Consider the following 25,714-nt stretch of genomic DNA (forward strand, 5'->3'; position numbering starts at 1 on the left):
GCCATGAGCACCGCCTGCGGAATCGGAGAAATCAGCTGCATGATCTCTGGGATTCTCTCGCGAATAGTTGGCGCAAGTTGCTGGGGTGGGGGAGGCGTGGGTGCAGCTAGCGCGAGCACCGCTCGCCGGCGTGGAGGCATGCTGCTGGGTTAGATCTGTGGTGGCGGCGACGGCTATGGCGAGAGGAAGGTGCAGCGTCGCGAGAGCGAGAGGCATGCGAGAGCGAGAGCGAGAGGAACTGTCACCTAGCGTTGGGTTAATTATCTATATCTATATTATATCAATATAAAAAGACCCAAAAGGATAGATCCAATTAATCTTGGCCATTAAATCATGTCAATCCAACGACCTAGACTGCTTCAATGTCGAGCACTCAACACGTTTAGCGTGCAGTTAATTTCATGCCAAATATAATGCCAATCACATAATAACACGAAAATAACATCCTACTCCCTCTGTAAACTAATATAAGAGCGTTTGGATCACTACTTTAGTGATCTAAATGCTTTTATATTAGTTTACGAAGGGAGTACTTAATATCCGCATGCACTTAATACACTTTCAAATTAATGTGCATTGCACGTACACATTAACTAGTTACAATAATATTTGACTTCATATATACAAATGTAATACGCGGAACTAAAAAAACACCAAGGAGTACTCGAAAATAAAAAGATAATCCATCCAGTAAAATATGTCGCGGTAAACACCTGGCCGCCGTTATGGTGCGTCGTGCCCAGAAGAAAGCGAACGACTCTTCCCGTCAGTAGCATTAAAATTTTCACCGCACATTTCGGCCGTCTGCCACTGTACAGTCCCATTCACCGGGCCGTCGCGGCGGCCTCTCCCTCTTTTGCTTCGCCGTGAAAAGCGGCTTTTTTTTTTTTACCTTGCCCGTGAAAGAAAGCTCTTGAATCCCAAGGCGCCCAAGCAGCAAAAGCAATTGCAGGAGGGGAGGGAAGTCGCATCTCCTTCTCCGAGAAGCCAAAGTAATCCCCCCTTCCCCGTTGATCGTTCTTGGGCTTGGATACTTTTCTCCACGCAGCAGCGCAGGCGCAGGCGCAGGAGCCTGCCACCCCCACCACCACCGCCTCCGCCACCGCGGCGCCGCTGCTCTTCACCCCCGTCCCCTTCCCCTTCCCCTCCCCCTCCCCCTTCCCCAATGCGGCCTGCTTGCTCACGTGCTCGGGGCTAGGACCGAGACGAAGAGGGGGGAGAGAGCGCGGAAGACGGGGCCGTGCGGCGCGGCATGAGAGAGCAGGGCGACATGGGGGAGACGGATTTGGAGGACCTAGTGCTCTCCTGGTCGGCGCAGGAGATCACGGACGGCGACCTCTACGGAGGAAAGGTGCGTCGTCGATTCTTCGTTCCGGATGATGATTTGTGCGGCGCGGCTCGAGCTTTAGTTATTTTTTTTTTCGAATCCGCGCGTCCGGACAAGGCAATGTAAGCATACGTAGGTGCGCTGGGTTCGTTCTTAAATCTCATGATTTTTTAAGTTAATCGCGTTTAGTGCGCTGTTGTTTGCTGCCTTGCTGAGTTGGATGCTCCAAATAATGGGGTCATTGTTCCGTGCGCTAGGGTTTAGAGGGGTTTTCTGTAGATGTGTCATGGATGTGCAATTGGCATGTGCTGAGTGCCATTTCTGGACTGTGGCAACTTAATTGCTGCACGCTCGGTGACACATGGTGTTTGCCATATGTGCTGATTCAGGCTGACTAGAGGTTATGTGTAATTCCCTCAAAAAAAATAGAGGTTATGTGTAATTTTCACGTTACTGATGGAGGTGCCCACTGCTGTTGAAACACGCTAATTTGCTATGTCTATGGTTGATATGAGCAGCTTAAACCATGTATCTTATTCTTGCTGTAAATGAAACTGACCAGATAGCTATTTTGTTAGCATTAATTACATGCCATTTGTGTGCTCAAGGAACTGTTGAAGAATCTTTTACTGCCTATAACCAGTCATCTATGGATTGTGAGAGGCCGGTAATTAAGATTTTCAGGTCATGTGCTACTTCGTACCATGCTATGTCCATTAGGTGGTCCTTTCTATAGAGAACGTATCATCTTCTGTACCTCCTAGTTTTCTTGAAGAACACACTGTTTTTTCATTTTCTCGTATACACTTTTTCTCATGTTCCATTTTTGGTATTCATGAAACGTGATCGCATGATCAACTGTGGCGCTCAGGAGCAGGAGGAGGGGGTGGAGGAGGTGAAGCAGAGGGGAGGCGATGCTGATGGTGTTGATCAAAGAGACAAACCACCTCCAATATTTGTCCAAGATGCTTGGAGTTCAGCATTGTCTGAAGCTGAAGCTCGAGACCGTGGTTATAGTCAGAATTGCATCGAGGTAATTCGTTCTTAATCATATAAGAAATTTCACATTTCTGCATATTGTCCACAAATTTGGGCAACCAAAATACTTATGTCATTATCTATCATGCACAGGATGTTCCCTGTTTCCAAATCGACCTCAACGACATATGCAGAAAATCCTACAGTAAATTGATGAATCAAATTGATCGGAGGATGAAAAAAGTTAGTTCACTGCTGTTGTCAGGAACTCCAACTACACCTCCTAAAATTCCAGGTGTTGAGGCATTTCATATTGTTGAAATCGTTGATGCCAAAAATGAGCAGATTAAAGCCATTCAATGTTTATTCAGAGAATCAAGTCTTTACTTTGGCGCATTCCGTGCACTTGGATTAGACCCTGATTGGTTCATATTTGATGACGAACCAGTTCCACAATGGGTTAAAGGAACCAAAATACCATACAGTGTTGCACATGGTAACATGTAAGTACACTGAATCTCTTTTTTTGTACTTCATTGAGAACGAATTCCAAATGATTCCTTCTCATATATTCCATGAGAACTGGTGTTCATAAATATTGAAAAGCATGTTATTAAAAGTCACATGTATTTTTTATGGCAGCGCTGGTGTCACAATGGGGGATTTTTGGTGGATCGATATATTCAAAAATTTCTTGAAGTTTCCATCAATTCCATTGAACGACGTGGTGTGGGATCTTGAAGTGGCAAGAGCCATAAGGCGTGTTATTTTAGTCCTTCCGGAAGCCAAAAGGTTCCGTACTCATCAAAAGGTAGTTATCAATGTTGAGATGTTGAGAATAGCAACTTGTATTATTTAGGAGGCAAAGCAACCATATATACACATACAAAAGGATGCCAAAAGGCTACAGAGAATGCAAGACCTAAATAACAAAAGGTCAAAAGACATCTAACCCCCCCTCCCCTCAAACTCATGGTGGATCCACAACATTGAGTTTGGAAAGGTGAAATCCATGTTGCGCTCTAGTCTGGGCCTTCGTGAAAAAGTCTGCTAGCTGTAATTCAGAAGGCACATACTGAAGAGCAACAACATGATCCTGCACAGCAGCGCGCACATAAGAAGCATCAACGCCAATATGCTTGGTAAGCTCATGCTTCACGGGATCCCGTGCAATACTGATAGCACCAGTACTATCTGACAAGATGGTGGTAGGTGTAGTAACAGAAACACCAAAATCCTCCAATAACCATCTTAACCAAGTCACCTCTGCCGTCAGAAGAGACATAGCTCGCAACTCAGCCTCTGCACTCGAACGGGAAACTGCAGTCTGTTTCTTTGTCTTCCAGGCAATGAGAGAACCACCAAGAAAAACACAGTAAGCAGAAAGTGAACGGCGATCCGTAGGATCACTAGCCCACGTAGCATCCGAATAGGCCTGGAGCTGTAACGAGTTGGAGTGGGGAAAGAAGAGACGGTGAGAGATCGTGCCACGAAGATATCGTAGAACACGAAGAAGGTGACTATAGTGTACCGAAGTGGGAGAAGAAACAAACTGACTCAAGATATGAACAGGATAGGAGATATCTGGACGAGTGACGGCGAGATAGACAAGACTCCCAACAAGATGCCGATAACGTATCGGATCAGACAAGGGCTCACCATCAGAAAGCGCGAACATGAATATTGAGCTCCATAGGAGTCTCAACAATGCGCTCATCACTAAGAGCCGCATGAGTAAGAAGATCCTGAATATACTTTTCTTGGGAAATAAAAAAGCCATCAGAGGTGGAGGAAACCTCAATCCTAAGAAAGTAACGAAGAGGACCAAGATCGGACATAAGAAACTGCTCACTGAGACGGGCCTTGACAAAGGCAATGTACTCAGGGTCATCGCCAGTGATGATCATGCCATCAACATATAGAAGAAGAAGAGTCCGACCACGAGCTGAAAGGTGAACAAACAACGCTGGATCATGAGCACTCGCTGAAAAACCAGCGGTAGTCACCACAAAGGCAAAACGCTCAAACCAGGCACGAGAGGCTTGCTTAAGGCCATAGAGAGAGCGTCGAAGACGACATACCATGCCATCAGGAACAGAATACCCGGGTGGTGGCTGCATATAAACCTCCTCACGCAACTCACCATTAAGAAAGGCATTCTTAACATCAAGCTGAGAGACAGACCAATGGCGAATAGAAGCCACGGCGAGAAGTGTGCGGATAGTGGTCATATGGGCTATAGGAGCAAAAGTCTCATCGTAATCACGACCATGCTCCTGCTGAAAGCCACGAGCCACAAGACGAGCTTTGCAACGCTCAAGAGAACCATTGAAGCGAGTCTTAACTTTGTAGACCCACTTACAAGTGATGGGACGAACACTGGAAGGAAGAGAAACAAGATCCCACGTGCCGGTGCGCTCAAGAGCAGCAAGCTCCTCTGCCATCGCAAACTGCCATTCAGGATGAACAATAGCATCACGATAGGAGGTAGGCTCAAGTACAGCCGAAAGACCATATCGACTAGGAGAATAGCGGTCAGGGGGAGGGCGAGGGCGAGCCCGAAGACCATAAGTCGGCTGGGATGAGGAGGACGACGCACCAGAAGTAGATGGCACGTCAATAGATTTATCCACAACACGTGGACGACGAGTATAATGGAAAGGAAAGGAGGGAAGAGGTGGAATCACTGGAGGTTGGGACGAGGAATGTATCAATGATGAAGGTGGAGAAGGGGAAGGTATCGGTGATGAAGGTGGAGAAGGAGAAGATATCGGTGATGAAGGTGGAGAGTCATGCGATGAGGGAGGAGAGGAAACCGTAGGAGAGGATGACGTAGAATCTGCAACAGCAGGACAATGAATAGGAATACTAGGCACAGAGGGAGGTTTTTCAGGAAACGCGAGAAAAGAGATATCCTCTACTGAAAAAGTCAAGGAGGATGGTCGCGGGTAGAATGAACGAGACCCATCAAAAGTCACGTCCTGAGAAATACGCATCCGACGACCAACTGGATCCCAACATCGATAACCCTTATGCTCATCACTGTAACCTAGAAAAACACACTCGACTGACTGAGCGGTCAGTTTGGTGCGTTCTCGTGGGGCCAGGAGAACATAGCAAACACAACCAAACAACCTAAGCGCCGAATAATCAGGAGAATGATCAAAAAGATGCTCAAAAGGAATACCACCCTGCAGAGCAGATGAAGGTTGAATGTTTATGAGATATGTGGCAGTAGAGACAGCCTCAGCCCAAAAATGAGGCGGAAGAGAGGCGGCAATCATCATCGCACGAGCTGTCTCAAGAAGGTGACGATGTTTGCGCTCAGCCACGCCATTCTGAGCGTGAGCACCAGGACAAGAGAACTGAGCAATAGTACCCTGCTCGGCAAGAAAACCACGCAACATTTTAGAGATATACTCGCCAGCAGAATCAGCACGGAACACACGGATATGTGTAGAGAATTGAGTGTGAACCATGTTCGCAAAACGCTTATAAATAGTGAGAACCTCACTACGAGAAGACATAAAGTAAAGCCAAGTGTAGCGGGAGAAATCATCTATAAAAATAATATAGTATCGATGACCCCCTTTGGAAGCAAAGGGAGCCGGGCCCCATACATCTGAATGTACTAAATCAAAAGGGCGCTGAGACACCGACTCACTAGTAGGATAAGGTAACTGAATCTGTTTACCCAACCTACAACCCTGACAGTGTAAAGAGACATCTCCTGAGACAGGCCCCAGAAGACCACGATGAACTAAAGATGATAGTCGAGAACCACAAAGGTGACCAAGTCGATGATGCCACTGCTGGAAGGAGCTGATAGCTGAAACGGCGAAAGCAGATGTACTGGCGGGTGTGGTGGCAGCGGAAGGAACATGAAGCCAGTCTAACTCCCAAAGTCCCTGAGAATCACGGCGGCGAGGGCCAGCTCCAACCAGAGCCTTCGTGTGACGATCCTGGATTGTGCAGGAATCAACGTCAAGAATGACACGACAACCAGAATCAGTAAGCTGACTCGCGGAAAATAGATTCATGGTAAGGCGAGGAACATGAGAAACATCTGGAACATAAAAGGAAGAAGTGGAAAGAGTCCCTCGACTAGCCACAGATATAGAAGTACCATCTGTTGTAAGAACATTAATAGGAAGATCAAGAGATCTAAGAGAGGACAAGATAGAAGAATCGGAAGACATATGAAATGAAGCTCCAGAATCCAGAACCCATTGGGATGTACCTGACTATGTAGATGGTGGCCGCTCAGCACTGGAAGCACCAGTCACAGAGCCTGCAGTACCTGTCGAAGAACCTGAAGCGGCAAGTAGACGCTTAAGCTTCACAATATCCTGCTCAGTCAAGGAGACAGTAGATGGCGTTGATGAAGAAGCACGAGTCCCAGAAGAAGAATTGCGCTCCCTGTTACGCATATCACGCTTCTTCTTGAAGCAATCAGACTCGGGGTGACCATCCCTGTTGCAGTAGCCGCAATGCGTACGAGGACGAGAGCGACCCTCACTACTAGGAGTGGGCAGTAGCGGTGGGGCATTGGAGCGAGAAATCACTGGTGGAGCAGCAGTTCGAGCAGCAAGCACAGAGGGAACCTGAAGCAACCCAGCACCACGGAGCCGAGTCTCCTCAGCACGAAGCTCAGCAAGTACCTCAGAAATAGGAACACGACCGCGAGCAAACAACTGAGCACGTCGAGGCTCAAACTCAGCACGGAGCCGTGACAGAAACTCATAGACACGCTGAAACTCCAAGTTGGACCTCACAGTCTGGCAACACGCACAAGTGCCACAAACAGCAGTGCGAAGGTTGTCAAGCTGGCGCCAGATAGAAGAACTTTGAGTGTAGAACTCATCAATAGTGGAGTCTCCCTGCTGAAGAGCATGCTCCTGACGTACCACAGACAAGTAGAGAGCATCACCAGAGGGCTGATAGCGCTGACGAAGACGAGTCCACATCTCAAACACAGTACTGAGGCCCATAAACTCAGATGCAAACTGTGGTAAAACACTGGAAGTGAGGACAGCCGCAGCACGAGCATCATCATCACACCACTGAGTATAAGCAGTCAGATCGTCACGATAAATAGAAAGAACATCCGAATAAACCACGACCTGCTGGTCATAAGTAGCGACTGCATCAGCAGCAGCAACCCAGGCTGCAGCCCTATCATCATCAGAAGCATCTGCGCCAAGATCCGGTGGAGGTGGCGGTGGAATAGGAGCCACAGGAGGAACTGGACGCTGAGGACAAGGAACCTTGCCGGAAAGAACTCCCCATAAACGAAGGCCACGCATGTGAATGCGCATAAAGGCAGCAAACTCAGCATAGTTAGCACCACCAAAAATCACCGGACAGCGTGGAACGGCGACATAGCCCAATGATGTCGAAGACATGATGCTCCTCTTCTGTCTTTTTCTTCTTTTTTTGTATATAATCAATCCACGCAGACGAAAGTCAATCACGCAGAAAACAGTGGCAGCGACCCGACCAGGGAGACAAAAGGCCCACGGCAAAGGTCGAACCTCGAGCAGCAGGAGACCTCAATTAGCCGGACTTCGTGACTGGTGGGTGAAGACGACGACCCGCGTCAGGACCACCAGCAGCGACGAGCGGAAGGGGTCGGTGGTGGGTAGCAGCCGGAGTCGGAGGGACGCTGGCCGCGGACGAAGGGGCGCCGGGCGGCCGAAGCCGGAGGGGCGCCGGTGGCCGCGGACGAAGGGGCGCCGAGCGGCCGAAGCCGGAGGGGCCCCGGCGGCCGCAAACGAAGGGGCGCCGGGCGGCCGAAGCTGGAAGTCGTTAGGCGGCCGAAGCTGGAGGGCGTCGGGCGGCCAAAAGAGCAGCGACGCGGATGGGGCGAGCAACAGGAGACGACCTTGGAGGAGGAACGAGCGGCTGGATCAATCGGGACCAAGTCTGATGGGATCCAACACACATCGCTGAAACACTGGGTTCCACACAACAGCTGGATGTGAAGCTCCTGTAGCTGTAGCTGGAGATGAACGCAGGCAACAGCAGAATCATGGGCCGGCAGAAAACAAAGCAACGGCGGGCGAGTAGGAGATTGGATCGGGAGAGCACGAGTTGCGCGTGCGAAAAAAATACCTAGAGCTCTAATACCATGTTGAGAATAGCAACTTGTATTATTTAGGAGGCCAAAGTCAACCATATATACACATACAAAAGGATGCCAAAAGGCTATAGAAGAATGCCAAGAGACTAAATACAAAAGGTTAAAAGACATCACTAACAATCAAGTCTTTGAGGCCTGGAATCACAGCAGAAGTAGAAGCTGAAGATGATATTCACAATTGGGCTAACCAAAGTCGGAAAAGCTTTGACTTTAAGTCGAATAAATGTGTTCAGCTTCCTGCAACCTCAAAGGGCAATTACGCAGAAATTCTTCGTAAGAAGGCGGTGCGTAAATCACAATTAATTGGACCAAGTGGAGAACTACTGCTACTGAAATATGATGAGGATTATGTGGTTCCAATAATAATAAAACAACAAAAGAAGGCTGCAAGAAAGGCAGCACATTGGAAGCCCGAGGAAGACATACTTGATAAGATTTGTAAGATCTTTCAGGAGCAGCTTGACAACCAGTTTGATCGGGCCCTCACCAAGCGCATTCGTCAACTAAGAAAACTACAAGACTTCCACAAATATCTGATATATATCCTCATCCACAAAGAGGTATCATCCCCTTCACTCTCTTTTATTTGTCTCCTATACAACTCAAGCACGTAAGTCTAGCCATGCATGAACCCCATGAATTCTAAGACTTAGATATGAGTTGATAGTAAAACCACCACATTTTTGACTGCTTTTGCAGAGTTTTCATTTTTTTACTGGTTATTAATATAGCTAACAGTTACTAAATCTTCTAACTACCAGGGTCTATCTATTCAAGAGAAGCTAGCTGCTGGTCTTCTATTGAAAAATGATTTGGAAGTGTTATGGGAATATTTCTTCTTCTTGCCTTCATTATATGAAATCTGAGCTCTCTAGATGTGTTGGCACATGTTATAAGGCAATCAGATCCACAGTTACAACCATTATTGCCGCACTCTTTCGATGGGTTCGTGTCGCTGGATGGATGGATCTGTTCCAAGAACTATATGAATGTATCTGTTGTGCGGATCCTGATCGCAATGAAACCGCCCTGGAGGTTTTTTGTAAGGTGACGCATCAGTCCTGCAATACATCAACTTGAATTCTGATTTTGTGTATAAAAACTCCCACTGGTTCCAGCTATATAGCAAGGGAGCCATGTTACTTGGCAGCTATGTCTATGAGCGTTATAAATGAATATATAGGTTAACTTTGTGAATACATGTCTATGACAGATAAGTGAAAATGATGCTCAACATTTGAACGTGGATATTATTGGTTTGCCTGAACGCCCAATTTGTGTATTCATGCCAGTGTTAGTACAGGTATTTGTTACATCTATTTACGTAGAGCAAATGCACTCACTTGCGCACCCTGTGAGTGGTGAATTTAGTTCATTCTGTAAACCAATTGGTTCACATTTCAACCAAATATAAATTTTCCACACACTTGATTTTGCTTAACATTCAGTTCATTTTTTCCAGTTTCTCAGATCTCCAGATGCAACTTTTAGAAAATTAGCACTTGGTTGTGTCAGGCAATATATGGTGATGCCAAACACACCAGTATGTGTCGCACTCATTCCCCTCCTCTCATCATGTTATATATATTGGTCAATATGTTTGACTAATAATTTCAATGTATCTACAGAGTTTGCATTACTACATGGATGAGTACTTTGAGCACTTGCTTGATCTCTTTAAAGATCCCTCACTGGATGTCCGGAAACAGGTATTAACTATGAGAATTCGACTTTATTTACAGTGGCACTAGTCTTTTGTTTTTAAAAAAGTGCACACAGGGTTTAAATATGCATATAAATAGAATTAACATATAACTCGGTAGATCTTTTGTTATGTTGTATGTGAAATCTTAACCTAGTCTACGGTGCAGATCATAATGATGATATATAAGTGCTGCTTGAAATAGTTTATTTGTCCAACTCCATATTTTGTCTTTTTAATTCTTCATTCATGTCCGTTTGATGGGTCTGTTTGGCCTGGATCCAGCTCGTTGAACATCTTCCATCAACTTTGGAGGTAATATCACGTTCTTGCTGTCCATTCGCCCTCTTCTCTGGATTTTTTTTCTTATGTTTTTTCCCCACAAAACTTCAAGTGCCCTGGGTGAATGGTCTTAACTTGCTTTGAAATTTGCGCTTCCATTGGTTATAGTCCCCCAAAACGCCGACCTGAATTTTGATTAACCACAGTTAACACGGTAAGGACATACTCCCTCCGTTCCTAAATGTAAGTCTTTTTAAAAATTTTAATGCGGACTACATCCGAAGCAAAAAATGAGTGAATCTACACTATAAAATATGTCTATACATCCGTATGTAGTCCTTGTTAAAATCTGTAAAAAGACTTATATTTAGAAAATAGAGGGAGTATTCAGCATACAATAATCGAGTTTAGTGGCAGAAGCGCCCACCAAAACACAGGATTACAAGTCTAATCCAACAACAACAAAAACCCAACAACCCTGGAGGCTCGCGCTACATATGCCCAAACCATCTGATGTTGGACAAGCTTCTCTTTAATCGGTGCTATCCCAACTTTATCACATATGTCAACATTCCGGACCTGATCCTTTCTTGTGTGGCCACACATCCATTTCAACTTTCGCATGTCCGCTACACCTAACTGCTGAACTTGTCGCCTTTTAGTCGGCGAACATTCAGCGCCACACAATATCGCTGATCGAATCGTCGTCCTATAGAACCCGACTTTTAGCTTTTGTGGCACTCATGTCGCAGAGAACACCACAAGCTTGTGAAGCAGCAGAAAGGTTGTGGATGAGCAACTCCACCTTCCTGCTACACTGTGTACAGCACAAGTGTTGAAGGAACAGCTTGAACGTGTTGTGCTAGATATTGCTCTAGAGGCGAATGTAGGCCGATAGGGCAGCAAGAGTTCAATCCAGAACTCGTAGGGCACAAGATCTACTCCAAGATCTTAGATAAGAACGACAAGTTCTATTATCGGTAGAGGGTACATAGTCTGGGTTACATAGAGGTGAGGACCTCTATTTATAAGGCTTTGGGAAGTTTTCACATACTTCTACTTATAGCTGGAACCATAGTTAAAAAAGGTGTGCCTAAGCGAGCGCTTAAGCGCGCCTAGGCTCTAGGCGTTGGCAAAACGCATTACGCATAACTACGTTTAATCTGCGCATAAGCATACGCTTTGGTCAGTAAAGCGCATGGCGGTGGCAAAACGCATAATTTACGCCTAGCGCTTTTTTGAACTATGGATGGAACACTCTAAAAAACATTATTTAGGATTCACCATTCTACTCACGGCTACTTATAACTAGAGAACTCTAGAAACAGCAGGTAGGGTAGACAGAAAAGAAAAGAAAAGAAACACTACACTAGAGTGGAGGCATCTAGATGTAGCCAAACAAATCTGACATACGATTTTTTTTTCATCTAGTGTTCCTCATCATTCTCCTCTGGTTGTTTGGAACTTGCCCTCGAGTTATCTTCATAGAGCGCTTCTTCTGGATGGTAGAGAGTCAAGTCCGCAACATTGAAAGCTGCCCCTTAACACCTAAAGGCAGCCTCTCTTTTCGAAGGTAGACCATCACCTTATCACCAACTTGGAATGATTTTGGCCTCCTTTTGCAATCAGCAAGTTGTTTATATTTCTGATTTTGTGCTTCCAGAACACCACGAATCTCTTCAAATAACTCGGTGTAATTATCAGCAAAGGACAATGCTGATTTTGAGTTTCCCCTTGATGGTAGCTTCACCAGGTCCACCACATGTGTTGGAACTTTAGTGTAGATAACGGAGAAAGGGCTCCTTCCTGTGGATCTATGCTTGGAGTTATTGTAGGAGAACCCTGCAAGAGATAGAGTCAAATCCCATTGTCCCTTTCTTTCTCCACAAATGCAACCGATCAGATTACCCAAAAACTTGTTCACCACTTTTGTTTGTCCATCTGTTTGTGGATGAGCAGTGCTAGAAAATTTCAATTCAGTGTTGAATTGCTTCCACAAAGTGAGCCAAAATGCAGCAAGAAACTTGGTATCACGGTCCGAGACGATGGACCTTGGTACTCCATGAAGTCTGACCACTTCTCGAAAGAATAGGTTTGCCACATGATGAGCATCCGTTGTCTTGTGGCATGGGATGAAATGAGCCATCTTAGAGAATCTATCCACGACCACAAATACAACATCACTTTCTCGTCTTGTTCTTGGCAAGCCCAAGACAAAGTCCATAGAGATGTCCTCCCATGGAGCAACAGGAACAGGCAAAGGCGTGTATAACCCTGTTTTTTGGACTTGGCCTTTGCAAGTTTGACATATGGGGCACCGTTGAACAAACTTTCCAGCATCTCTCTTTAGTTTTGGCGAAAAGTAGCGAGCTTCCAGGTTAGCGATAGTATTGTCCCATCCAACATGGCCACTAAGATCACTTGAATGGAGTTCTCTAATTAGTTTGTCATGCAGAGAACTCCTTGGGATGCACAAACGATCATTTTTTAAGAAATAGCCATCCTGCACCAAATAGTCATCACCCAATGGTTGGCCCCTTGCGTGCTTTACCCAAACATGGCCAAAGTCTTCGTCACCCTCATACAACTCCTTTATTTGATCCAAGCCCGGAAGTTCAGCTTCAAAAGAAGTCAAGAGGCATGAAAGACGACTCAAAGCATCGGCCACTCTGTTAGTTATTCCGCATTTATGCATGTTGAGATAGTTAAACCTCTCCAGATATGTTATCCATCTTGCTAGCATGCGGTCAACATGCTTTTGATTTCTAAAATGCTTCAAGGATTGATGGTCGCTATAAACAATGAACTCTTTAGGCAGCAAATAGACTTCCCAAGTTTTCAACGCTCTGAAAACGGCATATAACTCTTGCTGATAGGTACTCCATTTCTGTCTAGCTTCACTTAACTTCTAACTAAAGAAAGCAATGGGCTTCCTTTCTTGAGATAGGACAGCTCCAATGCCTACTCCACGTGCATCACACTCCAACTCAAAAGTCTTGTTGAAATCAGGTAGCACCAAGACAGGAACTTGTGATAGCTTTTGTTTAATCTCATTGAAACTAGCTTCAGCTGCTTCTGTCCATTGGAACTTTCCTTTCTTCAAACACTCAGTAATTGGTGCCATGATAGTGCTGAAATTCTTCACAGTTCGCCTATATAAAGTTGCAAGGCCATGAAAACTTCTTACCTTAGAAATGGCCTTCGGAGTTGGCCATTCTCGGATTGCTTCAGCCTTAGAATCATCAACATGAATACCGTCACATGTTATGACGAATCCTAGGAAAAGAAGTTGTGTTTGCATGAAAACACATTTCTTCAAGTTGACGTAGAGCTCATTTTCCCTTAGTACTTCTAGCAGCTTCCAAATGTGATTAAAGTGTTCATCCTCATCCTTGCTATAAATCAAGATGTCATCGAAATAGACCACAACAAAGTGGGACAAGAGGGTTAAAGGACTTGATTCATTAAGCACATAAAGGTACTTGGTGCATTTGAGAGTCCAAATGGCATGACTAGCCATTCAAACAACCCTTCCTTTGTCTTGAAGGCGGTTTTCCATTCATCCCCGGGTCTGATACGGATTTGATGATATCTGCTTAAATCTAGCCTTGTGAACACTCTTGCTCCACTAAGCTGATCCAACATATCATCCAGACGGGGAATCGGGAATCTATACCTTACGGTGATCTTGTTAATGGCTCTACTGTCCGTACACATGCGCCAAGATCCATCTTTCTTTGGCGTGAGTAGGGCTGGTACAACACATGGGCTAATATTTTCTCGAATGTGCCCCTTCTGTAGCAATTCCTCCACTTTCTCCTTCAATATATCATGCTCTTTTGGGCTCATTCTATGTTGAATCCCTCTCATCGGTGGTAGGCCCTGTGGCTCCCCAAGTATGCTATGAAATTCTGCTAATAAGCCACGTACCTTTGCTGGAATTTCAACAGTCGGGTGCTCTTCTCCTTGTACAATAAGTGCAGCACATAAATCCGCCTCCTTCAAGTCTTCCATAAACTCATTAGAGGTGTGGGAGATAGTTAACATACTGTTCCCCTTGTCCTTAGATATATTACCATCAATTTTGTTTGGTAGAATAATGATCTTTCTCTTGTTCCAAATGAAAGAGTAAGAATTTTCCATGCCCTTGTGTGTAGTATCCACATCAAATTGCCAAGGTCTCCCAAGAAGAACATGGCTGGCATCCATGTCAACAACATCACACAACACATTTGAGCGATAATGCTTACCTAAAGAAAGTGGCAGGTTGCATTGTTTGGTGATCCTCATATTCACTCCTTTCTTGATCCATCCAATAGTGTAGGGATTTGGATGATCATGGGTTTCAAGCTTTAAATGGTCCACCAACTTCTGGGAGATAAGATTCTCGCAGCTGCAACTATCAATCACTAGTTTGCATACCTTGCCATTCACCGTGCATTTGCTCTCAAATATTTTCTTCCGTTGTGTGTCATCGGGTTGTGGTGTGGAACATAGGAGACGCTGGATCACACATACCACCTGTTCACCTACTTGACAAACCTCTTGTCCGTCTACATCTTCAAATTCGTATTCTCCCTCATCACCTTCACCATCATGGATAGTCGTGTTAACAAATTTCCTTAGTGGGCAACCGCTGGATATGTGTCCCCCCCTTTACCACATTTATAGCACTTTGGGCCTTCATTTGCCTTACCCTTGCCTCTAGTTTTCTTCGGGATGGGCTGTTTTGTCTTTGGTGGAGTGGTCTTTTCTTCCACTCTATTAGGTTGGCTCCTAGATGAGCCTTCGGTATGAGGATATGGAGGATATGGAGCCTTAGTTGTCTTTCTCATCCTCACAAACCTCTCGGCCTTTAAGGCTAGAGCTTGTGCTTGATCAATGGACCAGATTTGTTGCATCATCAATTGATCTTGAATAGCATCATTGAGACCATTGATGTACCTTGCAACTTGTTGATCTTCAGTTTCAGCAAGGTTGCACCTCACTTGTAGCCTTAGAAACTCCCCCGTGAATCTGAAACAGTCCTATTTCCTTGAGCACAATTTTGAAATTGGATAAATAGGATCTTGTCATACTCAACGGACAACAATCTCCCTTTCAAGAGACTTTTCATTTGCCGCCAAGTTCTCACACGAGGTTCTCCTCTCAGCCTGCGCTCTTCTTGAGTGCGATGCCACCATGCACTGGCTCCTCCTTTCAACTTGTATGCGACCAAAGGAACTCTACGATCTTCCGTAACCTCCATGACCTCAAAGAAAGTCTCCACTTCATATAACCAATCTAGGCACCCTTCAATATCAACATTTCCATTAAAAGTTGGGATCTCAGCTTTCACCTTGTATGTATCCCTTGCATATATAGGGCTGGGTACTCTCCGATATGCATAGAGATCAGCTTCTTCAAGGGCTTCATCATATTCTTCACCTTCAGAAGTTTCAACATAAACTGGCCTTCTTGAAGCACGTTGAACAGCATGTTGTTGTGGCGGTCTTGCTCCAAGATTACCTCTCCTTCTTTGATGAACATCTTCTTCTTTAGATGAATCTCCTTCATTGGTAGCAAGGGGGACACCCTTTCTTATCATCTCAACCAGCTGATCAAATCTCCGATTAAGATCTTCACGCAGCTCTTTGATTTGTTGTTCTGCAGCATCCATCCTCTTTTCCAATTGCTCCATCGCTTGCTGCAGCTTGCTCTTGAAGAGGACAGCAAGAACTAGTATGGATCAACGAGGCTCTGGTACCACCTGAAGCAGCAGAAAGGTTGTGGAGGAGCAACTCCACCTTGCTGCTACATTGTGTACAACACAAGCGTTGAAGGAACAGCTTTAACGTGTTGTGCTAGATATCGCTCTAGAGGCGAGTGTAGGCCGATAGGGCAGCAAGAGTTCAATCCAGAACTCCTAGGGCACAAGATCTACTTCAAGATCTTAGGTAAGAACAACAAGTTCTATTATAGGTAGAGGGTACATAGTCTGGGTTACAAAGTAGAGGTGGGGACCTCTATTTATAGGGCTTTGGGAAGCCTTCACATACTTCTACTTATAGCTGGAACACTCTAGAAAATATTATTTAGGATCACCATTCTACTCACAGCTACTTATAACTAGAGAACTCTAGAAACAGCAGGTAGGGTAGAAAGAAAAGAAACACTACACTAGAGTGGAAGCATCTAGAAGTAGCCAAACAAATATGACATACATATATTTTTTTCATCTAGTGTTCCTCATCAGCTTGGCGCCACTTCATCTATCTGGTTTTGATTCCATGGCTCACATCTTCATCGGTATCACCATCCTTCTGCAACATTGACCTCAAATATCAAAGTGTCCTTCTAAGGTACCACCTACCCATCGAGGCGAACCTTCTCCTTGTGCCAAGTAGTACCGAAACCGCGCCTCATGTACTAGTACCACATTGTCCGCTAAGAGCATACACCATGGATATTTCCTTGTAATATTCCTTGTGATCTCTTCCATCACCAAAGCAAAAAAGATAAGGGCTCAAAGCTAACCCTTGGTGTAGTCCTATTTTAGGGCCTCTTTGATTCACAGGATTGTAAAAACATGGGAATAGAAAAAAAAATATAGGATTGAAATGTCATGCTCATCTCAATCCTATAGGAGTTTAGGTTGTTTGATTGCATCATAGGAAAAACGAAGGATTATTTCAAAGAGGTTTGACTGGATGCTAGAAATCCTATGGGAAGTAGTACAAAAATTTCCTTAGGAAAAAATCCTATAGGATTCAATCCTATGAATCAAACAACCAATATAGGAAAATTCCTAAGGATTCTAATCCTCCAAAATTCCTATGCAAATCCTTTGAATCAAAGGAACCCTTAATTGGGATGTTATCCGTGTCCCGTCATTTGTTCGAACACTTGTCACAACATTATCGTACATGTCTTTGATGAGGGTAATGTACTTTGTTGGGACTTGGTGTTTCTCCAAAGACCATCACATGACATTTCACAATATCTTATTGTATTCCTTTCTCCAAGTCAATGCACACCATATGCAGATCCTTTTGCTCCTTGTATCTCTCCATAAGTTGCCGTACCAAGAAAATGATTTTCATGGTCGACCTCCCAGGCATGAAACCAAATTGATTTTTTGCCGCACTTGTCATTCTTCTTGAGCGGTGCTCAATGACTCTACTTAATAGCGTTTTGGACATCATCGTTCCACCACTAGGTATCTTTAGCGTTGCTTGTACTTCCCCCGATCACTGCAAACTCCTCCAAAGCCACCTTACGGATGCAAGTCGCCATCTTCATTCACATATTGTCTGCATCACCTCATTCCCAAGGGCCCTCCTTAATGACTCTCTCCTTGAAAGCCTTAGTGGCCTCTCCCTTGAGCTTCCACCACTTCGCTCTAGCAACTTTGGCATGCTTATCCCGCTGGACACAAATTCGAAACTAGAAGTCGGCCACCATGAGCTTATATTGAGGTGTAACACTCTCTGTAGGTGTCACCTTGCAATCCAGGCAAGCACGTCTGGCTTCTCTTTTCGAGAGGAAGAAATCAATCTAGCCAGAGTGTTGCCCACTACTAAAAGTCACTAGATGCGACTCTCTTTTTAAAGAGGGTGTTAGCTACGATCATGCCGTAGGCTAGAGCGAAGCTTAAGACATCTTCTCCTTGATTTGTGATGCCATAGCCAAAGCCCCCATGCACCCCTTCACAACCAGTGTTAGATGTGCCCAATGGCTATTGAGGTCTCGTCCTATGAAGAGCTTCCCACTAATAGGTATACTCCTAACCATGGTCCTCCAGGCCTAACTAGAACTCTTTCTTAGTGTTCTCATTGTGGCTTACTTGTGGGGCATACGTGTTAATAACATTGAGAACTAAGTCCCTAACTACCTGCTTGACCGGGATAGTCCGATCCCCTCGCCTCTTGACGGCTACCACTTCATACTTGAGGCTTTTGTTGATCAAGGTGCCTACTTCATTTGTGTTTGCAGTTGTTCTTGTGTACCACAACTTGAAGTCGGTATCCTCCACCTCCTTCGCCATCCGTCCCCTCCAATTGGTTTCTTGGACGCGAAGTATATCAAGTTATCAACACCTGTCCTCACCGATGTATCAACTAGTTCCTATAACTTAACTATTATGGACCCTACGTTCCAACTACCTAAGCGGATCGTATAAGGCTTGGCTATGTTCCTTACCCTTCGCACTCTTCGAGTCAAATGCGAAGACCCTCACTCATTTTTCACTACACCAGTCATCGATGTAGCTCGGCCTGATCCTTGCTCACTTGTCAGCATATCCAGATCAAGATACGATGTGCCACCAAGGGGGTGACGGCCCAGCCCTTCCCATTTGACACCAAGCACGGTTTCGATATAGCGTGTCGCTAAGAGGGTTACACCCCAATGATGTTTTTCTGGGTTTCATCACCGTAAGAGTGGCCGAGTTTTGATGTTGGCTCGTCAAGCCTATCACAACCCTCCTCGTTTACTCAGGCTTGGGACCGGCTATGTTAAGACAACATAGGCGAAGTTCAAGTCTAATCCAAGGCCGCAAAATTTTGAACCCAAGCCTCCAAAATGGAACAACCGACGGTTTTCAGAATAATCCCTGGCATTATTGACTTGGACAACTGTATATTCACTTGACTTTCTGTTGTTGTGGGTGCTTGTTATAGTTTTTGTGGTTGAGATTCTATTTTCTGCCTTGAGTTCTTTGGATGATCGTAAATCAACTTATGTAATTATATGTAATTATGCAGAAAAAGTTGGCTAAGATGGATGATGAAGGTTGGAATGACAATGAGTCGGCATTCTCATCGTTTGGTGCTATAGCAGAGGTACAAATTACAACACACAATATTTTCACAGGCTTGATTGATCGTTATTGTACTCACATGTGTGAACGAAAGGCAATTTTTTTTAATATTTCCCCTTCTCATATCATGTTGCTTGCTGATGTGCCTTTCCTAAGTGGTTTGTTTCTTCAATTGCAGGTTTTTGCCTTGCTAATACTACATATTGATGAGAAGTTTCCCTTGATACGGAGTACGATACGTCATATTATTGTGCTCTGCAGCAAGTTTACTATCCAGGTGACAGATTGATTTAAACCACAAATAAATCATGAACATGGATACTAATATATTATCATGTAAGCACGTACTATGCATATAGTAGATACATCTACATAAACCGTTAGTATGTCCATCACAGAAATAAACACAAGGGGGACGAGCGGATTATACCCTCTGGTAGTCCAGGTCAAAGTCGCGGTGGCGGCAGTAGCTTCCTTGCAAGCCTTCGTCTGGTCTTTGGAGTCCCCGACCATGGCGATGTTGAAGGGATCGAGGACATAGTCGAAGTCGATGAACATCAGCGACAATTCGCACCTGAGACGCTCCCCAAAAACCGAATCGCCCCTTCTCCTGGTGCATGAACAGAAATGGTGGGGTTCCGGAAGCCTGCTCTTCCATACAGCCGTGCACGCGGTGGACTAGATGGATTGCCGGAAGCAGCAACATCGTATGGAACGGCCGTGGGATTTGCCCAAGGAGGTAGAGTAGATGCGATCTGATCTAGATGATGGCTAGGGTTGTCGATGCCTCCAATATATAGGTGGTCGGGTAGGAAGATGTGGTGTTGTGCCCACGCCCGAGTCGGCAACAGCCCACAGCCCGACGTTACGGATTCATAGCGTGTCCGTTAATGACTCGTAATTAATTAATAATTATTGCTGACCGGCAAAAAAGCGCATGCATGACATAGGTTTAAGCTCGGCTCGTCTCAATCACAAAACACGACGCACACGCGGGCAAGGCGTGGCTTTGCGAAGTGGACAACGAAGGAGCATGCATATATCACTCCTCTTCTTAAGCTCCAATAATATGGGGAAGAGAAACCCTTGTAAAGGGGTTTTAACTTTCCTCCACTCATGAGGTGGTACTAAATTGTTACCACCATGTGATGACACCCCACATGGGCCTTTGAGATTTTTAGGAATGATTTCATACATGGGCCCTAGGTCCATCTATAATTCAACAACCCCCCACCAGATCTCGAATGTCCATAGTGTTGTCCTCTGTTCAAAACACTATTTAATACTCCTCCACAACTATCTCACAAGCATTTGAGGTCTAGTTCACATTACTATGCCCTTCAAGTACCATGATATATATATATATAGTATAGTGAAGTCCATGGCTCGTAGTACCTTTTAGATAGCGCATAACTCTTTCAACAAGATGCCAATGTACATCTCCTAGATTGGAAACAAACCGGGTCGGTTTACTCATAGCAAATGTTATGTAAGGCCTGGTAGCGCAAGCGCTGGGTACATGAGTGAACCAATAACTTGAGGCTATCTCAATTGATCTTTAGTTGTGCCTTCGAACTTTCGAATCCTCACACTAGGATCATATGATGTTGGAGAAAGTTTGCAGTCTTAATATCCAAAGCGCCTCAAAATCCTGTCAACATAGTGGGGTTACAGAAGTGTAATCCCACCCTTAGTATCGCTCAGTAGCATGATGTTCAAGATAACATCAGCCACACCAAGATCTTTCATCTCAAAGTTAAGAGATAGAAAGGCCTTGACCCCCTCAATAACCTTGAGGTTGGTTCCAACTATCAGTATGTCCTCAACATACAAGTATAGTATATACTTTCGCTCCACCATAGCGATAGTATACACATTTGTCAGCTTCATTAATAACAGAACTTCGCATGCTATTGTTTAGGTGCTTGTTTTAGGCCATACAAGATTTCAAACTTGCACATTTCTTTCCTGACCATCTACTACAAAGCCGTTTAGATGTTGCATGTAGATTTCCTCGTGTAGCTCTCTGTTTAAAAATCTTGACGTCCATCTGTTGGATGAGAAGACCATCTGAGGCCACAAACGAGAGTAACACTCGAATGGTGGTTAGTCTGGTCACATGAGAGTAAGTATCAAAGAAATCCTCTCCCTTTTTCTGGGTATGACCCTTGGCCACAAGCCTAGTCTTGTACTTTTCAATTGTACCATCGGGCCTAAACTTCTTTTTTACCACCCACCTACATCCCACTGATTTGCAACCATAGGGACGTTTAGTGATCTCCCATGTCACGATAGCCATGATGGAATCCATCTCACTACGGACCGCATCCTTCTAGTAGTCAGCATCTGGAGATGCATACGCTTCTGCAATAGAAGTTGGAGTATCATCCACGAGGTCCATAAGAAAATCATCTCCATATGACTTTGGAATCCTCTGTCTCTTACTCCTAGCAAGATCTTCCTTGTCTTCATCCATAGGATTTTCATCATGTGTTCGTTCATAATATTCCATAGGAATGGCAGGCTCAGGATCTCCTCAGATTCTCGTCTAGAAGTGCTTGCATATCTCTCATAGGAAAAATATCCTCAAAGATTGGAGAGAAGCTTGTCCAACATAGTTTGAGGTGCTTAAGGCATATTCAGCGCAGGCCTCCAGAAGCTGATGGCTAAAGCATGTTGATAATGTCAAGATAGGTCGGGGTAGACCAAACTGGACATGTGCGAAGTCCATGAAGAGAGATCTGAAAGGCTGGAATATCACCAAAGAACTAGCCATGGACAGGGTGCTTGGAAGTTAGTTATCCACGTGCTAGAGCCATGACTTGTTTGGGACTAGTCTTTGTTGTTGTTGTGGTTGTTGTTTGTATTTTATATGCAAAAATTTCATCATGTTGAGATAATGGTGTATGATGTGGTATTTGTTCTTATTTCGCAGTAAATTTGTGGTTCTTAAGATATTGTTCAAATTTCTTTGCACACAGGGCCTTGGCCATGCAGATGGTGGGGAACAATTTGTGCTTGTCCTCATAGGATTGCTTGGTAAGACGTTGGATGTGGATGAAAACGTGCAGGAGCTTGCCGTCTATGCACTTGAAGCACTGGAAGAGGTTTCTTATTTCTGTTTATTCAATGTATTATCTTTCTTTAAAGAATTCAGTTGTTTGTCTTTGTGATCTGAAACATAACTCGCTTTTATACTTGTGTACCATAGGAAATGGAGATACAGAAAGGTGCTGAAGATGAAGCGATACTCGCTTGCCAGTACTACATCCAGGTATGATTTGTTATCATTATCTCCATATAAATTGATTCCGTTAAATAAGGAAAAGAACCCACTTCTCTTGAAGTATATGACATGACATGACAGTAGTATCCGGAGGAACTGACAAACTCTCCTCTCCTAAACTAGGAGCATGGAGCGGAGGGCTGGGAAAAGTTGATGTCCATCCTTGACCCAGCAATTGTTCGAAGGCTTCAAAGGTACGAGGTCTGAGGCTACACAGAGAGAGAGAGAGGGGAGAGGGGTGTACAACCGGGAGGAGAGGGGGGGGGGGGGGGGGGGGGGGGGGGGGGGGGGGGGGGGGGGGGGGGGGGGGGCTCAATTTTGCAGAGTTAGTGGTTGCAGACATGACCAATTTTGCAGGCAGAGATAGAGAGGGCAAAGTCAAATCATTGCATGGAGGAAGAGATTACCATGTATGATCTGATTGTCTACCCGCTGGCTCTTAAGTCCTATCCATATATATATATATATATATATATATATATTATATCAAGACAAGACTGTCCGCCGCCCGCATGTGCATGCAGTCCGGCCGCCCGCAATAGGGAGGGCCGTTTCGCCCCCAACCGCCGCCTACCTCGCCGGCGCAACCCCATGCCGTAGTTAGGTCTTTTGGGTAGCTCGCCGCCGCGCCACATCTAGCAAAACAGAGTATGGTATGGTACGGCGCCATTACAAAATCAGAGCTGCAATAGGGTTGACCCAGTGCTCCGATCCTCCACCCAATTCGACTCCTCAAACCGGGGGGCGTTTCTGCGCGATTGTTTTGTTGGTATTGCGAGCAGTGTGATTCGGTGGTAATCCATCCTTGCGCTGAATTTGGGCTTCATCATGCTAACTGAAACTGTGAAGCACAGGTAGGTTGTAGGGGCTGTGAGGAAGTCGACGGGGATTAGCTAGGATATACTCCGTATTAATCAGTAACCCACCGATGTCAGATCTTTGGATCGACCACAGAGCAACTAGGCTGTAGACAGACACCGACGAACCTTATTTGCTTCACTAGCCTGACCGACGTGTTAGAGTACACTGAAAGACTGGTGAAATAGGAACAGAGTTCAAACCGTGGTTCAACAGATGTGATTTTTGTTCTTCTTCACACCGTCGCCAGTCTGATGCCATGTCGTTTGCAGACTCGACTCCCCTGGTTCCTGATGCTGCATCTTTTGTTAGTTGCTCTTGCCCGTCGCCCCTACCTTTGATTATACTGGGATGGGATGGGATATCCAGAGTCATAATAGTTGGCCCTACTTGAATTTATGTTATCTCAAAGTTGAGTGCGCTACATACTGAGGCAACGCGCGCGTGTGTGTGCTGACAGGTTGAGATGGGGAGAAGCAGAGGTGGAGGGGAGGTGGAGGAGACCAGGCCACAGTTGCGTCCGACGGTTGCAGAATGAGCCCTTTTCACGCCCTCCTCAGACCCTCCTACTCACCAGCCAGTGGCTCAGACGCCCAGCCCAGCTGTTTCGTTCTACATACTAGTTGCATCTTTTTCTCTTTTTTGCCTCCTCAGCTCGGATTTGACTGGTCAACCTTGCAGCTTGTGCACTGATCAAGACGCAGGCCACACAGGCAGGCAGGAAGACGGGCATGAAGCATTCGTTTGCTGCCGTTTCTCCAGGTAATCTGATTCTCCGTCAGGTTTGCCTGGCTGCCTAGGCACTAACAACAAACTCCATCCTTTGTTTGGCTGGCTATCGCCCTAAGACCTAGTGGACCTCATTGTGATGGCTGGCTCCAGTAGCAGGCAGGCACGAGATGGAAACTACCAGTTTGAGGAGGGCCGGGAGTAGCAAATTAGACATGGTTTCTTCCATCCTTTGCCTGCAGCTATCATCTACCAACTGTTTCTGTTTTTACGTGTACCAACTGTTACTTATTAACCTGTATGTATGTATGTATGTATGTATGCCTCTTGTCTTTGTATTCCAGCTACGCACGGCTGTATACAACAAGAAAGAGACCTGAAGAAAGAAAATGCAGGCCACCACCCGAGCCACAAGTTCTAATTGAAGTGGCCGATTATCCATTGAGTTGGTAAGATTAGGAGGTAATCTTCACCACTAATTATTTTATTTTTATATATAGGTTGCCTGTTTTGGTGGTGTGCATTCAAGATTGAAACTAGCTAGCTTTTAACGTCTTCTCTTCTTTGCAGTATTCTCGTGTTTCTTCTAGGAGAAAATGCTTTGCTTGTGTGGTTTGTCTAGTGTTCCTGTTTGTTTGTTTCTCGAGTTACAGGCAAGCTGTGGTTGGCCTAATGTTAGGAATGGAGGGCTGGTAGGTTCGGCCTCTGCAAATTGCATACTATCATGATCTTTGTAATTTTTTGTTTAGTTATGTTTTCGTTCCTCTGCTCTATCTATGGTATATATATTTAGTAATTCTATATCTTATTCCATTATATTCTGATGGAACTAATGGTCTGCACACCACAAGGTGTTTTCACAAGATTCTTTATGATCTGGCAATTCGATATATTTTGCACATGCTATGACATGTGGGGGCATAATTATCAGTGCCGTCCCCATGCTCAAGCTACATCAATATCAGGGGCTGCTCATCTCCTAGTAGGTTATCTTGGTAGTTATTTTATTACTCCCTCCGTCCCAAAATTCTTGTCTTAGATTCGTCTAGATACGGATGTATCTAACACTAAAACGTAACTAGATACATCCGTATTTAGACAAATCTAAGACGAGAATTTTGGGACGGAGGGAGTAGATTAAGTTGTTCCCAGTTAGCGGCAGCCTGTTAGCATATGATTCCCTGATCCTCAGGTAGAAGATGTTAATCTTCTTTGTTGCTCCGTCTATTTCCGCCGCCTAGCTGCGGCAGGCAAAGATGGAGCATTACCTCTTTTGCTTGCTTATGCCCGACCCCATGACTGTATGTTTTACTTGTGCTTCCAGTATGTGGTTTTACAAAACGAGGCATTGACCATACACGGGTATTTGTTTCACAGAATTGAGGTTACAATCGCTACATAATGGTACATTGTTTAAAATAAGATCATTCATATATTCTTAAACATAAGTTACTGAACACAAGGGTTGCTGCAGCGTCATTGTTTATGTTAATCATAGGAAATAGACTTGTTATTTACGGAAGTAAGATATGCATTGTTTTGGTATTTCACATGCTATCTTAACATATTAAGCTGCCCTCTGTAGAAGATTGAACCAGTGAAATTTACAT

The 25,714-nt window shown here is 44.8% G+C and overlaps 2 protein-coding genes across 2 annotated transcripts; both read left to right on the forward strand.

Moving 5' to 3' along the window:
• Positions 1–698: 698 nt before the first annotated feature.
• LOC125532647 lies at positions 699–9,173 on the forward strand. Its single transcript, XM_048696632.1, has 6 exons — positions 699–1,351; positions 2,199–2,360; positions 2,459–2,808; positions 2,948–3,116; positions 8,900–9,007; positions 9,147–9,173. Exons 1-6 carry the CDS (start codon positions 1,253–1,255, stop codon positions 9,171–9,173), a joined length of 915 nt encoding a protein of 304 aa, XP_048552589.1. The 5' UTR covers positions 699–1,252.
• A 100-nt stretch (positions 9,174–9,273) lies between these two features.
• On the forward strand, positions 9,274–25,447 carry LOC125544598 (transportin-1-like). The gene is made up of 11 exons (XM_048708339.1): positions 9,274–9,494; positions 9,661–9,750; positions 9,910–9,990; positions 10,076–10,156; positions 10,435–10,464; positions 19,176–19,253; positions 19,410–19,508; positions 22,213–22,338; positions 22,443–22,505; positions 22,641–22,711; positions 23,836–25,447. The coding sequence occupies exons 1-11, from the start codon at positions 9,303–9,305 to the stop codon at positions 23,996–23,998; spliced, it is 1,074 nt and encodes a 357-aa protein (XP_048564296.1). The 5' UTR covers positions 9,274–9,302; the 3' UTR covers positions 23,999–25,447.
• The last annotated feature ends 267 nt before the right edge of the window (positions 25,448–25,714 follow it).

The sequence above is a fragment of the Triticum urartu genome, chromosome 1 (assembly GCF_003073215.2).
Source record: "Triticum urartu cultivar G1812 chromosome 1, Tu2.1, whole genome shotgun sequence".
NCBI classification, from domain to species: domain Eukaryota; kingdom Viridiplantae; phylum Streptophyta; class Magnoliopsida; order Poales; family Poaceae; genus Triticum; species Triticum urartu.

Excerpts from the sequence above, each read along its gene's own strand:
- LOC125532647 (XM_048696632.1), top strand. The coding sequence starts at position 1,253 with ATGAGAGAGCAGGGCGACATGGGGGAGACGGATTTGGAGGACCTAGTG. Across the intron at positions 1,352-2,198 it reads GCGACCTCTACGGAGGAAAG|GAGCAGGAGGAGGGGGTGGA; the intron begins GTGCGTCGTCGA and ends TGTGGCGCTCAG. Across the intron at positions 2,361-2,458 it reads ATAGTCAGAATTGCATCGAG|GATGTTCCCTGTTTCCAAAT; the intron begins GTAATTCGTTCT and ends TATCATGCACAG.
- LOC125544598 (XM_048708339.1), top strand. The coding sequence starts at position 9,303 with ATGAAATCTGAGCTCTCTAGATGTGTTGGCACATGTTATAAGGCAATC. Across the intron at positions 10,157-10,434 it reads CACTGGATGTCCGGAAACAG|CTCGTTGAACATCTTCCATC; the intron begins GTATTAACTATG and ends GCCTGGATCCAG. Across the intron at positions 22,339-22,442 it reads CACTTGAAGCACTGGAAGAG|GAAATGGAGATACAGAAAGG; the intron begins GTTTCTTATTTC and ends TGTGTACCATAG.